Here is a 15,172-nt window from a genome sequence, read left to right as displayed (position 1 = left end):
AACCTGCTGTTACTCTACATGTAAAATAATACTGTTGCTCCTCTCTGCAGCTGATTCTGACAAACAAGGTCAGGCCCAGGAGTCATCCTGAATCTTCGGCTACATCAAGTTTCAAGGCTTGCATGAACTAGATTATTGGCATACAGACGACAATAATTAAAAATAATAATAATAATAAATATATATACTTTACAGATTAAACATTTGAGGTATAATGTGGTTCTTTAGCTTTCCATGAAATGAAATGAAATGAGTTTTAAAAGTGTTCATGCTTCCTCAATCTGAACCTTCACGACAGCAAAATTTATGAGTCAGTTTTGATCCAGTTTAAGAAACTACAGGAAACCAAATGAAGTTTAAACTCTGATAAAGTGGGCGGAGCTCAGCAGTCACGCCTGCTGCCTCTGCAGGAAACGTCTCCAGGCAGGTGGAAGAAAATGTTGTAGAGTGTGACGTCTGTTAATGCATATAATGTTTTTATGTAGGAGAAATATAATTAAAATATCATCATATTTAGAAGTGAATAAAATGGTTGGATACAAAAACAAAGCATAAATGTAATGTGAAGGTTGGTGCTTTAACCCTTTCACTGTAAGTTGGCTTAACGAATCAGACCTTTACAAACAGCGAGACCTCAGGCGCTCATGAAAATTAAATGATTTTAGATACTCTGGTGTGATCAGTGTAATGGGGGCGTGGAAAAATCTACTGATTAATCTTCTTTTTTTTATTATGGCTTTTATGAGTTTTTGGCCAAATTGAGTGAACTTCTAGATCATAGGTGTCAAACTCTGGCCCGCGGGCCAAATTTGGCCCGCAACCTAATTACATTTGGCCCGCGAAGCCATACCAAATGACTATCAGAGCTGGCCTACTGGTATTATACAGCTAATATATATATAGTTTAGTATTAAGCTTTGCTTGTTCCATATTCAGTTTTTCAGCAAACGTGTTTGAGTCCATAAGAAAATATTCATTCTTATATCTGGAGGAATAAATATATTTCAATAAATATTTACGTTAGCCCGCGACTTTGTTCCAGTTTTGAATTTTGGCCCACTGAGTATTTGAGTTTGACACCCCTGATCTAGATGATTACAAAAACTAAAGTCTGTCTGTGTAAATACATTTAATGTTTTATTGTGCCTTAAATATTCATTTGCAGTGAAACTTTGTTTGAAAATAGAGAAACTTTTTCTGTGGGAACTTTAGGGCAGAAATCTGGAAAATGTTATGTTTCAGTATTTTCTTGCATTTACATGTAAGCTCTTAATTTGAAAAGTTCTGTTTCCAAGGTAATTTCTACTTTTATTCACCACGAGCTAGGATTACTTTACTGGATAAGATGCTTTAATTATATTCTAGATTTTAAGTGTGAACGTTACAGTAAAAGGTTCAGTCCACATAATGAAACTGTCTGTGGATGAATGAGTGAAATATTTGCTGTAAGACTCAAATTCATCTTGTAATCCTGAAATGTTTTCCATTGTGTGGCCGTTTACTGCTAATAATAATGGATTGTAAAGCATCGTATATGTGAAGATTGTGTAGAAAGATTCTTTCAGAGTTTGTGTTCTTTCTTTTAAAAAAGTTATTCTGTTTACTCTTTTTTCCCCATTTAAAAATAAAAATTTCACTTGTTTGTTTCTATTTTTTCTGTAATAAAAAATATAAGAATAAGAAAGTGTAAGACTTTAAATTCATTTGAAAGCCTGATGCTTAGCCTCGTCCACCCCAGCTGTGAAACTCAGAAACCAGTCTTACTTGTTATCATCTATCGTCCACCTGGGCCTTACACTGAGTTTCTGTCTGATTTCTCAGACTTTATATCTAATTTAGTTCTGAGCTCAGATAAAATAATTATTGTGGGTGATTTTAACATCCATGTAGATGCTAAAAATGACAGCCTCAACATGGCATTTAGTCTGTTATTAGACTCAATTGGCTTCTCTCAAAATGTAAAAGAACCCACCCACCACTTTAATCACACTCTAGATCTTGTTTTAACATATGGCATAGAAACTGAACATTTAACAGTGTTTCCTGAAAACCCTCTCCTGTCTGATCATTTCCTGATAACATTTACATTTACAATAATTGATTACACAGCAGTGGAGAGTAGACTTTATCACAGTAGATGTCTTTCTGAAAGCGCTGTAACTAAGTTTAAGAATATAACTCACCTCTCCACCTCTCTGGGAACATCTCAGGCCATCCAAAGTTTGGAGGCCTATCTCTCCTCACCAGCTAAATTATTGTGATGGTGTTTATTATGTTTCTCTCTTTTTTGCTAGTTTTCTCTTTTTCTCTCAACAGGTGATCCGGGAATTTTTTTTTCTTTTTAAGTGCCCTTTCTCACGGTCCTCCTTCCTGTCTGTTTTTCTTTTTGTGTGTTCCCGTTATTACTCCCTTATTACACACTTATAACATTCAGTAAAACAAAACAACTACCAGATGTTGAAAGAAGTGGTATTCCTGAGAAAAGGGACAAAAGCACATCCTCACAGACTTTATGACACTTTTACAGCTAAAACAACGACGTCATTCCAGGCGGCCTGTTTAACTTTATGGGGTTTAAAGGGCTACGGTTGCTAAGTGGAAACCTTTCAAACGTCCGACCGCAGCGTAGATTTACAGCCATGTCTATCAATCCGTGCTACCTTACGTGGTTTATGCCTCCATCGGACATGGCCGTTTTGAGTTGTGCGCACGCGCAGAAACACAAGTAGGGTGTTTTGTTAGAACACCGGTTTACCGACGTTCACTTCCTGTTGACCCTTTCACAATAAAACAGGTTAGATTACGCCACATCAGATACTCAAAATAAAACTGGAGCTAAAAAAGTTAAATGACGCTGAAATATTTACACTGATAAAAATAAATAAAGATATTTTAAATGCTCTGATTAAGTCACTCTGTTCTCTCCTTTATGTGTTTGTATTATTATTTTTAGTGTTGGTGTTCCAGGGTTTGCTCTTCCGTGTGTGATCTTCCAGAATAAAGCTGGGAATAAAAAAAAATAGAAACCGTTATCCAGCTGATGTCTTCCAGCTGTTGCTCACTAACATCAGCAGGAAGGCGAGCAGCTGTGGGTCTCAGGCAGACACGGAGACCCCGCTCCAGCAGGAGGATAAAACTGGTTCTAAACGAGAACAGAATGATCCTCGTGGTGGTTCTGGTCCTCGCGGGGACAGGACTGGGCGTGGACGGCGGTGAGTGACCGTCCTGCAGGAGGCTTAAAAGTGAAAGTAAAGAGTGACGCACATTTCAGATGATCGATTCTAGAGCTTTAACCCTGCTGCACAGGCCTGACATCTCAAAACACAGGAGGAAATAGTTTTCACGAGATGTTCCCTGTCTGTAACTGTCCCCACGGACCGAGAGAAAACTCCGTGTTAGTCCATCCTGAGATGACCGAGTGCTGCTTCTAATTTCCACAAGTCTTTACTAACACTGATGTTAGTGCGTTATTTGTCACACTTACCGTGGAACATATATATACTGGAATACTGGGTATAAAAGTCTGGGCTAAGTCTTCTGTTAGAAGGACTGCAGCAGTCCAGGAGGTTAACTTTCTTTCATTAAGATTGTTTCCATCAAAGTGCTTGCCAGGCTTAATCCAAATTCAGTGCAGCCATACTTGAACTTATTGTTGTGTAGTGCACAGTATCTGTGACTCTGAGCATGGTTTTCTGGAAACAGAAACAGGTAATTCTACAATGAGTAGAGTCATAGATAACTAGGAAAACAATCACAACATATCATCTATTAACACAAGCAATATCTCATAATGTCCACAAGGGGTCACTGTAGAAGATAAATTGGCCAAACCGCACATGTCTTACAAGTTGTTACTAGTAAGGCACAAATATGGCAAACTAGCAACAGTTGAACTGAACAATAGAAAAGTCCTTCATTCCTAATACAGCTGGATGGTCACTGCTACTAACTTAGTCCTGAATAATCCAACAACTGAGGCATAATTTTAACATGCACTGGTTAAGTATAACCAGTATCATGCCAATTAACCGACCAAAAGAAATAACACTTCGAGGTTCGTTAACGCACAACTTGATCACACAAAACTGTGTTACCACTGCAGAGCTCAGCAGCAGCTCCTTTAGTCATCCCCACTCTGGTACTGAGCACACGGCCTCTGATGCACTTGTTTCCTTTGGTTCACTTGCTGAAATTCCACTTGTGTGTAAATGATCAGTTTCAGTTTGTTCTTCTCTCCAGGTCTCGTGTTAGCATTAGCACTTATCAACAGGTCAGCACCACTGGATTAAAATGCTCTTTACTCACCTGTTGTCATCTTCAACCTGGTGTCAGAGCTCTGCTGATGCTGTTTTAGTATCCAGGCACATTCTTTAGGTGGGATTTTAGATTAGCTGTAGTCTGTCCACAGACTTTTGTCTTTGTGTCTACATTTTTAAGCATGTCACTAAAATCTTTACACAACAGAAACATGACATTTTTGGTCAGCATACAAACAGAGATCTTTACTCATGTATGAATCCCAACCTTATCATTGGGGAGGGGTTTGTACCTCAAGGACTCATGTTTTCCACAGCAGTGGACCATGATGCCTCCGTCAGGACAGAGTTGGGAGGCTCAGGCCTTGGGGAGGGGCTCATCAATGAGGGTCTTTGGCCTTGATTGTCATGGGCCAGCCCTCCTGCCATCCATGCAGGGGACCGTAGGAGGAGGACTTGACAGTCACAAATTTGTGCTGGTGTCATGGTCATCCTCTCTGTGGTGGGGAAGAGCTGGAGCTAAAGCATGAAGCTGAGACACAGATACAGGCTCACCTCAGAGTGCAGCTTGTGTTCTGGAAACGAGAAAAGAAGCAAGAACAGAAGAACGATGGGTCGGGTCTCAGAACGGTCACATTCAACAATCCTAGTTTTTCCAAGAAAAGAACAAGTTCATCAACTGATTGTTTATCAGGGACTGACTAAAATACCAAAGAGCAAAGCTTCCTGATTCATAGTGGATGTAAATATTCAGATGGTTTTTCTCAGCTGGCTGGAATAAAAACATTTCCTCCTGTGTGACTTTCAGAGACTCACTCCCTCCATTACATCTACACGGCGCTCTCCAAACCTGTCGGCCTCCCGGGCATCCACCAGTTCACAGCCATGGGTTTGCTGGACGACAAGATGATCGACTACTTTGACAGCGAGAATCAGGTGAAAGTTCCCAGACAGGAGTGGATGAGAGAGCGTTTACCTGCTGATTACTGGGATAAAGGCACACAGTCCCGCAAGAGCAAGCAGCAGTGGTTCAAGGTCAACATCGGCATCCTGATGGAGCGAATGAGGCAGAATGACTCAGGTCAGACCCTCGAAAGCTGAAGGACCTGCATGACATCAACAAAATAACATTTTAATTGAAAAATGCTTCCATTTGAGATCAGGTTCCTCAGGTCAGGAGCAAGTTGTTCCTGCTTCCTCATCTCGTCTCCTCTGAATCTTCATTTCCTTGTCCTTTGTTTGTTCTTCCTTATTTCACCCTCCTGCTTCCAGACCTCCACGTTCTTCAGTGGATGCACGGCTGTGAGGGTGAGACGCAGCCTGACGGCACGCTCAGGTTTGTCCGAGGCGTGGACATGTACGCCTACGATGGAAACGACTTCCTGTCCTTCGATGATAAAAGCGGAGTCTGGGTCGCTCCGATTCCGGAGGCAGAACCCACCAAGAGGAAGTGGGACGGCGTCCAGGTGCTGAAAGAGTACACCAAGGGATACCTGGAGAACGAGTGCATCGATTGGCTGAGCAAGTTCTTGGATTATGGACAACAGCAGCCATGAAACACCTGTATGTATGACATCTAGTTTCTGTATTTTGATATTTATTCTTATTAGATTTCATAGAGGAGGCTTTGTGTGTGATTATGGGTCAATAACATTCAGAAATCCAAGAACCTTCAGTTAAACTTCCAACTTTTCTAAGTTCAGGTCAAATAAATGTAAAAAGCTTAAAGTTTCCTGTGAGTTAAATGTTTCCTCCTTTATTTGGACACAACAGTCTCATGATGGCAGCAGTAATGCAGATTTACAGCTCAATATAAATGAAAGAACACACGACTACCTATCAGCAAAATCAGTAAGCAGTCATAAACTGCCTCTTCACTTTTGATCTTCAAACTGTTGTTGTACTACCTCGCTGCGCCCTCCCCCCACACGGCAGGTGTTCACCTACAGAAACACCTGGTGGATAAAAAAGTCACAGAGACGAGATAAACGTGCTCAGTGACGTTCAGCTCCAGATGTGAGACTACAGATGTGAAAGCATTTTGTGTGGAAGCCACAAACTAAACGTCAGCGTGCGACACGTCTGCCACAGCTGTGCTCAGTCGTTAGGGGTGATCAAAGAAACCTGAATGGTTCCTGTTTGCAGTGATAGCTGAGGAGATACACACCTCTTTACATTTCCTCCTCCAGCTCCACCCGAGGTGTCCCTGTATGCAAAGACCTCCAGAGTGGATGCAGACGTGGTGCTGACCTGCCTCGCCACAGGCTTCTACCCAGCAGACGTCGTCCTGAGGATGAAAAAGAATGAGAGCGTCCTGACTGCAGACGACGGCCTGATCAGCTCAGGAGTTCTTCCCAATGAAGACCACACCTTCCAGAGGAGAGACCGTGTGGAGGTTTTAAGGTCTGACCTGTCTGCGTTCAGCTGTGAAGTCGTTCATGAGGCATCTGCTGTGAGCGTCACCAGAGTTTGGGGTGAGAAACTTTATTTTATTTTTGTTTTTTTGATTCGTCACAGTTTTCTTCTTTGTTTAAAGTTGTGTTGGAGAGCAGCAGATCCCTGCAGCGTTAGTTTTCTGACCACAGTCACTTTTCTGTTCCGGCCAATGTTTGAACTCAGAGTCAGTTACTGAACTGAATTTGAGTGGATGAATCCAGAGTTAGGTCCACAGTGTGGAGAGTTTCCTGTGTGCACGTCTGCTGTGGATCATCTGTCAGTCTGCTACAGGGTCTCTGCCGGCTCCTTTAGATTTCCTCTGGAAAAGTCAAACCTGAACTCTAAACAGGAAATACTTTTCCTGAACATTGGCTTAAAAATTTACTGGTTGTGCAGCAATTTTTTTTTATTTTTTAAGTTTTTCAAGTTTGTGTGTTTTCAACTGTGCAGTGGTGCGTAAATATGAAAGTTATGTTAATTATTTTTATCGTGATATTGTTAATTTTACATATTCAACTCACAAGTTTACCTGAATTAATTTCTTTCCTTCAGACTCTCAAAGCTCCTCTGACTCCGCCTCTGACTCCGCCTCTGACTCAGGTGTCTCCTGTAAGTATCGTTTATTAAAAGTTGCACAGGTTCAAACTGTGGGTGTTAAAATTCATCCTGGAGAAACTCATAAACAGTTTTAATGAAAAATATGATGATTATTATAATTATTATCAGCATTATTATTATTATCATTATTGATACGATGCTCTTGCACTAAGGTCAGCACTTCATAGTTGAAATCGTGGCTCTCAGGTTGGTTCAGTCATGTGACCACGGTGTGACTGTCACAGCTGTGAAGAGTTTCACAGGAAATCTGTTTTAGATTCGGCGATCATCAGAATGATCAGCTGACCTGCAGGAACCGTGATCATAGCTCAGGTACGCTGCTGTTTGTGCTGGAGCAGCAGGATAAACGCGTCAGGACGAGAATCCTGAGCGAATGAACTTTTTTCTCAGCATCAGTAGGACCAAACTGTCACTCTGTCCCACCTCAGCACAGGTGTGAACACTGGCCTGTTAGCGGCTGTCAGCTGATGATCGGAGGCCGTTGTGTTTGCAGGTTAATATCAGTGTTGCTGTGTGTGAAGCTATGAGTCCTCACAGGTGTGCTGCTGTTTCCTGTCAGCGAGGAGGAAATGTAATCACTAACCTTCATCTGGTAATCTGATTACTGTGAGGCGTCGCTGTATGTGCGTCACACTTATATCTTCTGCTTCATTCGTCTTTCACAGAGTCCGTTATTTATAAAGAACAGAAATCATGAGTAAGCAGTTTGCACTGTGAGCAGATCTCATCCATACAGCTGTTTGTCATGTGACTGCCTCCTCGTGCTGAGTCATGCTCACAGCAAACACACAGTCATGAATGCAGGTTTGCAAAAGTCAGAGCAGAAAAAGAGGCCAGAGCACGTGCACCTCTGTGATACTCTAACACTGTTCATCCCTGCAGCCGATGACTCCGACAGCCGAGGCCCGGGTTCAGGCAGACTGCTGCTGGAGCCCGTCCAGCTGATGTTCTGACGTCTGCAAGAACGTCCGTCAGAGCGCCCGAAGGCTCCCTGAAGCCACATTTACCAAAACAAGTGTATTTACCACATGTCCCAACATGCAGACTAAGAGGAGGCTCACGTTTGCTGCATTTTACAGTTTAAACTTGGAGTTTTTACTCAAACATGTCAAATCAGGTTTGTGCAGCAGTGAGAATAAAAAAGTGAATCAAACTTTCAAAGCTGCTGCAGTTTCATGTAAACTGGATTCTTTGAAAGAGCTCAGAAAGTAAAGCCTGGAAACCTCAGAGCAGCAGTTTGATTCAGAGCCGCTGGAAGGAAATGATTCATGTATGAAAGATGAGAAGATTTGCATGTAGAGAAAAATCCACTCGGTGTTTGACAACAAGCTCCGAAAAGTCAAGAAACACAGGAATCTGTTTTTATACATCAGCAACACATCAGCTGCATGACTCTGTGTCATTCTCCCACAATCCTGAAGCCTCTTCATTATAATGCACGACAGCCATGTTTGTCAGACATATTTACAGCTTCTGTTTAAAAGGTGTTTCAGTCGCAATGTGAAGGATCAGAAAATAAAAGCATTTTGTGTTGTTTCTTATAATAAACTGAACTTAATGTGTGAATCATGAGGTGATGAGTGTTTTTATCGATGTTGGAGCGACGAGCGTCAGGTGCTGCTGATGGATCCGTTCATTTGTCCTCAGTCTTTTTCTTCCTGCATCCAAACAACGACAGTTTTTATAATTATTTCGTTTTAAGCAGTTTTAAAGTCCTCCAGTGACCAAAGTGAGTGATTATACCACCGTACAGCATGAAGGTAGAAGCAGTTACAGCAACACTGTTCGTTTCAAAATAAAACGATGACAATCACGTTTGGATTACTTCCTGTAGATAATTTAACACTGAAGAACATAATTCTGATAGTTTTTGTGCAGATGAACATCTGTCCAGCTTTAATTCCTGAGAAACTCCGCCTCTTTTTATACCCAGTTGTTCAGAGACAGCCCAGTAGGTAGAGTAGTTGCCCCATGATCGGAGGGTCAGTGGTTCAACTCCACTGAAGGGCCCTGAGGTTGAGCAAGGTACCGTCCCTACACACTGCTCCCCGGGTGTTGCATTGGTGGCTGCCCTGCTTCACTGGGTGAATGGGTTAAATGCAGAGGAGTCATTTCCCTACAGGGACTAACACACACACATTGTTCAGTCGTGTGACTGACCTGCTGCCAGAGAACCTGATTATCGACAAAATGTCCTGCTGAGCAGTTTTGACAAATAGACTGGTGCCAGAGTTTTTCCATCTCAGTCGTGGGACCCGGCAGGGGTGTTCTTCATCCCCGCTCTTCTTCACGATATTTCTGGAACCACTGATCTTAGCTAACGTGGCTATCAGAGGTGTTCACGCAGGCGGCAGGGAACAAGTTATTTCTATATGCTGACAACTTCTTAGCAGTATTAACGATAACATTTAATTTCTACCGGCGCTGCTCACATGCGTTGAGTCATTTTCAAGGTTGTCAGGTTACAAGATAAATTGGTAGAAATCAGAAGGCACGCCACTATCAGCATCATGTCACTCTAGATCCATTACTCCATTCACTTTGAAGTATTTACCTTCAGGTATGAAGTCTTTAGGAATAATATTAAACCCAAACTGGAGGATATTATGCTTCCAAAGATGGAACCTCTCCTCCTAAAGATACAAACAAATCTGGATAAATGGGCTAATTTAAATCTTACATTACGGGGTAAAATTAATGTGATTAACATGATGGTGGCCCCGCAGTTCAATTATGTTTCCATGATGTTACCTGTAAGAATTCCTTTACACATATTTAGTCAATTTTGAGAAGCTAATTAAAGATGTTTTGTGGAATAACAAGAAGCCAAGAGTGAATTTAAAGAACATCTGGGCCTCTAAAGACATTGGAGTAATGGCCCTCCCAAATGTGAAGTTGTATAATTTAGCTTTTGTAATGTCAAGACTGGCCAAGCACTGGACAGGATCGGACGGAGCTGAGCTGGATGAAGATCGAACAGGAACTAGTGAGCCCTTTTACACCCTTGGATGTTCTCTCACAGGGTTCAGCTGTTAATGGACAAGACTTTCATGATAACCCCGTGCTCGGGTATTCTAAGGCTGTCTGGGTAGAGGTGCACAATGTGTGGAGCATCTCATTTAAGACAACCTTACACCTCGCTATGGAACAACACTGCTGTACAGAAACGGTGTGCTGGAAGGAATGGCTTGTTAAAGGCAAACACAGGATAAGCGCTCTTTACTCAGGGGGAGTGTTTATGTCATTGGCTGAAATAACCCAAAATACGGTTTGATAAGAGAAAATTATTTTTGGAAATATTTACAAATAAGGGATTGTGTTACCAAAGGAAAATTTACTCAAAGCACAAATACAGTGGTGGAGTTTTTAGAATTGTCTGCTTCAGCACACAGAGCAGCTGTTTTCTATAAACTGTTTAACAACCTAAAAAAGAGACATGTGAAAACTTGAGGATGGCAGAGAGATCTGAGTTGTGTCATTTGAAAAGAAGATTAGTGTAGAATTTTGTCATTCTCCAATAAATATAAAAGAGAGGCCAGGGCTAAAAAACAAAATGCATGTTAGCTTGAAAAGTTAACAAATTGACAACAGCTTAAGGAAAACAAGTATCAACTGTAATAAAGAAGTAATACATATAATACTAACCTTGTTTTGCACACACATGATCAGGGTAGGATCAAATAATAGGCGTCCACTATTAACACCAAAAATACGGCCGTTTTGAGTTGTGCGCATGCGCAGTAACAACAGGTAGGACAGTATTAGATTATTCTGTTATTATATGTTACCTTATATATGTAATCAAAGTAGTTGAATTAGAATACTGCTGTAGATCACATTATACCCTTTAATATAGAGTGTGTGAGCTGTATGTAGTGTAGTTCTCATTATACTTTTGAGTTAACAGAACATATTCACATATTAGTTCATTAGATAAATGTGCATCACTCTGTATCCTTGATCTGCTGGGAATGTGTTACACTGTTTTCTTGACATGCTTAATTGTTGAATCATGAAGAGAAGGTTGTAAGCAGGAGACTCTGTGTCTAAAGACAGGGGAGATAGATAGACCACATTCCACACCCCCACCTTACAGAAAGCAGAGAAACAACTGCCGAGGTCATAACTTAGGCGCTGTAACAGAGAAAAAATGTGATGTTTTGGCTTTTACGACTAGCTGGGGGCCACTAGAGACTATAAAAAGCTGAGCAACCCGTCACCATTTTGAGACATGCTGTCGAACCTCTGGTAGCATCTCTCCCGTCCGGACGTTGTAATGCTCTGACTGTTGAATTGTATGGAAATAAATGATTGTTGATTGAGCATTGATACACCGAGTATTGTCCTTCCTTCAGCCCAAAGATTCAAAGAATTGGGAGAATTCAACAACTTGGTGCCGTGTGACCCGGATCTTTGGTGTGCTGAGGTGGTGTAGATTTGGCCTTTGGTGAGATCGTGGGGCAAAGTGAACAGAGGACCGGTCCAAAAATAAAAAGGTAAGCACAGCCTGTTGTATTATAAATACCAAATGTGCATATTGGGCTTTCCAAATTAATCTGTTCGCTGAGTCACATGTATTTTCACAGTAAATTTGTCGGTGTCTGGTTTTTGGCGCAAGATACTAACAACATAAGTTGAAGCTGAATTCCAGTGTGTTAAATAAACTGCTTCTACCGAGATACTAATAACATACTACGTTGGACTAGTTGCAGCCACTTTACCTTCCACATTTAATTTTGTCTAATACTGGCTTCTGTAGCAATAATACATTAGAATTTCTTCTGAAGACGCGGCCATTAGTCCAGTACATTGAAGTCGAGGTTTGTTTATTTTGTTTATGGTGTCGGTTACGTCCTGGCTTTTGCCGGCTATGAAATAGAAGTTGATTTAAGGAAAAGCAGATGCTGGCTTCACGGTGCGGTTGAACGCTGGCAACGCGAGAGCGAAACACGTCCGTAGGTTTGGTTTATGATACGGCGTGTTCCGGTGGTGCGGCCGTGAAGTGCAGTAGTGGTTGGTGCTAGTTTTAGTACATTGGACAGAGGCTTGACGGTGGTTTGTGGCGTCAGTCGAGTATAAAGGGCTGCGGTCATAATACAAAGTAAAATTTAAGTACATAGCAACACCTGGTTTATGATGTCAGGTATAACTTCGGGGATGCAAGCATCACTTTTATGATGCGACTTTGCCCCGTTGTGGCGGTCATAAGCGCAGAGAAAGGGGTATTTTGGTCTATGGTGCAGTGTGCTTTAAGAAGATCTAATAGTTGAGCTCAGAGGTTTCTGTGCAAATTTCTGCTGATGAGAGGCGCTCTCTGTGTGTCACACTGATGGTGTAACGCGCTGTGTGTGTAAGGCGCGCTCTGGCCGTGGGTGAGGCGCGCTCTGAGTGTGCTTTTTGTGTGTGTGAAGTCTGAACACAGTGACAGTGACGGTTGATGTGTTTGATTAGGAGGACATTAGAGCAAAGACACATTTTAGGATCAAAGGTTGATGCCTAGTGTACCTGTGGAACATTTTGCCCTAGGAGTGGCGACCCTCCTGTCCGTGGACGCGTGGCCAGGACCGGCGTCGTCCGGGTGCCGAGGTGGTGACTTGGGGAGGTGAGGGCCCCCGCATAGCTACGGAAATAACACTGGGACCGCAGCGTAATCACGGGTTCACATTTATTCCGGACTAGAACAAGACACATTTTGCGAACAAAGGTTGAGTCTAGATTAGTAAAGAAATATAAAAAGGTTGAATTCCTCGTTTCAGTGGTTGAAATTGTTGTGTGCCTGTCCCCTGACGAGTGTGAAATTAGAATAAAGAGGGAATTTGGAGCCACATGGAGATAGACGGGCATAATTGGGTGTATTACTCTGTGGTGTAATAAAAATAAAAAGGAGAGATAGTAAGAGGTGTGCAGTGGAGAATTATGGAGGAGTACAGAGAGGAATGTGTTGGGAGACTGGCGTACAGTTTACGCTGTCAAGGTAGGCGTGTTGCCTGCTTATCGGTTTAACAGTGATGAAAATGAAATTAAATAAATCTCTTAGTGTGTTAATACAGGAAGCTGCGGACCTGGACCAACTGCCCCCACAAGCACAGCGGCCGAAGCAAAATTATAGGTAATGGGAACCACACCCAGCACGAATCAGCAGCTGTGAAAAAGACAGCAGCGAGGAGAGAATTAGAGGAGAAATTAAGAGAAGTTTTAACACATAAAATTGGGGCCAACGGACTTGTGGAGGTTGGGAAGGCGTCCGGAGCATCACAACAAAAAGGTGAAACAAAAACACACACAAGCAGAGAAATGTGAGAGAAAGGCTCCTTTTAAGGTAACGCCTAGTTTGAGAAAAGATAAAATTAACCTGCTTTTATACAAATGCACATACACGCAATGAAGAAACAGCTTACACTCATGAACACGTGAAGATTTTCCAGCAAGGTTAAAGAAAAATTAACATACTTAAATGATGAAGTCTATACATTACTGACAAAGAAACCCTCTGGGTTGCAGGACAACAATTTAACTAAAAAAAAAAAAAAAAAGGAACACTGGTCTAACCAACCAGGCAAGACACAACAAATTTAGTGGTTAAAAGATTCAAATTGTGACATGTTTTCTGTTGATTGATTAATAAAAGTGATTACTGAATGAAAGAAAGTTGCTTTTTTGGGCTTTTAAACATGATCTTAAGAATTTTAACATGTACCTGTGTTGTCCTGTCAACTTGGTGGGTTAGGAGTTGATTATATCGGGAGAGAAAAAACAAAAAAAGGGGGGAGAGAAGGCTGACACAGGGCCTGGCCCCATTGTCTCCCCTCTGAATAACACAGCCAACACAACATCATTTTCCTGTTCGTTTGTTTTTGTTTTTTGTTTGTTTTTGTTTTGTTTTGTTTTTGTTTTTTCTATACATATTTAATTACAGGCTGCTTTGCCGGCCCTGAAAGCCGAGGCTGACTGGACTCCTGCTCTCCCCCATACGTGACACTGACCAAATGCTGCAACAGCTGGACCCACAACAACGACCTGAGAATGTCAACAGACCTGCAGGAATGTGATCTCATGCAGCCGAGACGGAGAGCACTAAACCTAAGGCCCGTTTCACTACACGGGGGAAAATTCCCAGACTGCGTCAGCTGACAGAGCTGTGACGAGACGCCCGCCAAGCCCGAATGAAAAGTAAGGCCGAGCAAAAGAATGCTGACCTTGATAACTTTGCATTCACACTGTGCAGGACAGTAATGGACCAACACGGATGATCGGGTGGCGAAAAAGGGCGTGACCGAGACAAGAGGAGTAACTGAGGACAGAAGGCACCTCAGAATGGACAAAAACACAGAAGAAGATGCAGGTTTCACCTGCGGTGAACATCGACACTGGAGAAAGGACTGCCCCAATTGGGGTCAGAACCAGGACGGACTGAATTTTGAGCAGCAGCAGCAGCAATGGTCGCAAACAAACTGAAAAGGAGGGGGGGCAGGACCCCAGGGCATGCTTCAGGCCGTGGTTTACCCAGAACACCAGAACAGGAAAGTGATGAACACACACACACACACACACACACACACACACACACACACACACACACACAAACACACACACACACACACACACACACACGTCTCCAAACACACAGATTCAGAATGAAGTGAAATACACACATGAACACGTGCACTCGTTGAGTGAGTGAGAAATGACACACACACACACACACAATCACACACACACACACACACACACACACATACACGCTGATGCAATGAAGAATGCTTTGCTTATGCTGATATGCAAAATGCTGCACACAAACATCCCAATGCATAATTTTTATGAGGAGCCATTGATTACCATTAAATACTTAGAATGTGTTATAT

At 42.1% G+C, this 15,172-nt stretch overlaps 2 protein-coding genes across 4 annotated transcripts in view; both read left to right on the top strand.

Moving 5' to 3' along the window:
• LOC308384033 (class I histocompatibility antigen, F10 alpha chain-like) overlaps window positions 1-15,172 on the top strand; it is a 42,889-nt gene that overhangs the window by 12,347 nt on the left and 15,370 nt on the right. Inside the window, exon 12 of one of the 3 annotated variants that reach the window (XM_080862336.1) lies at window positions 51-808. The exons of the other annotated variants lie outside the window; for them this stretch is intronic. Within the exon in view, the coding sequence (XP_080718462.1) occupies window positions 51-91 (41 nt within the window). The 3' untranslated portion in view covers window positions 92-808. Of the gene's footprint in view, window positions 1-50; window positions 809-15,172 lie in introns of those variants that run through there. 3 annotated transcript variants of the gene reach the window in all.
• Window positions 3,021-8,809, top strand: LOC308384035 (H-2 class I histocompatibility antigen, Q10 alpha chain-like). Its single transcript, XM_080862340.1, is given in 7 exon segments — window positions 3,021-3,212; window positions 5,065-5,337; window positions 5,529-5,809; window positions 5,813-5,819; window positions 6,446-6,730; window positions 7,245-7,301; window positions 8,193-8,809. Coding segments are annotated over 7 exon segments (1,146 nt in total). The 5' UTR covers window positions 3,021-3,040; the 3' UTR covers window positions 8,264-8,809.

This window comes from Rhamphochromis sp. 'chilingali', assembly GCF_963969265.1.
Source record: "Rhamphochromis sp. 'chilingali' genome assembly, chromosome: 17".
NCBI classification, from domain to species: Eukaryota; Metazoa; Chordata; class Actinopteri; order Cichliformes; family Cichlidae; genus Rhamphochromis; species Rhamphochromis sp. 'chilingali'.
The sequence above is the reverse complement of the archived record's forward strand: the minus strand, read 5'-3'. Positions and strand labels throughout refer to the sequence as shown.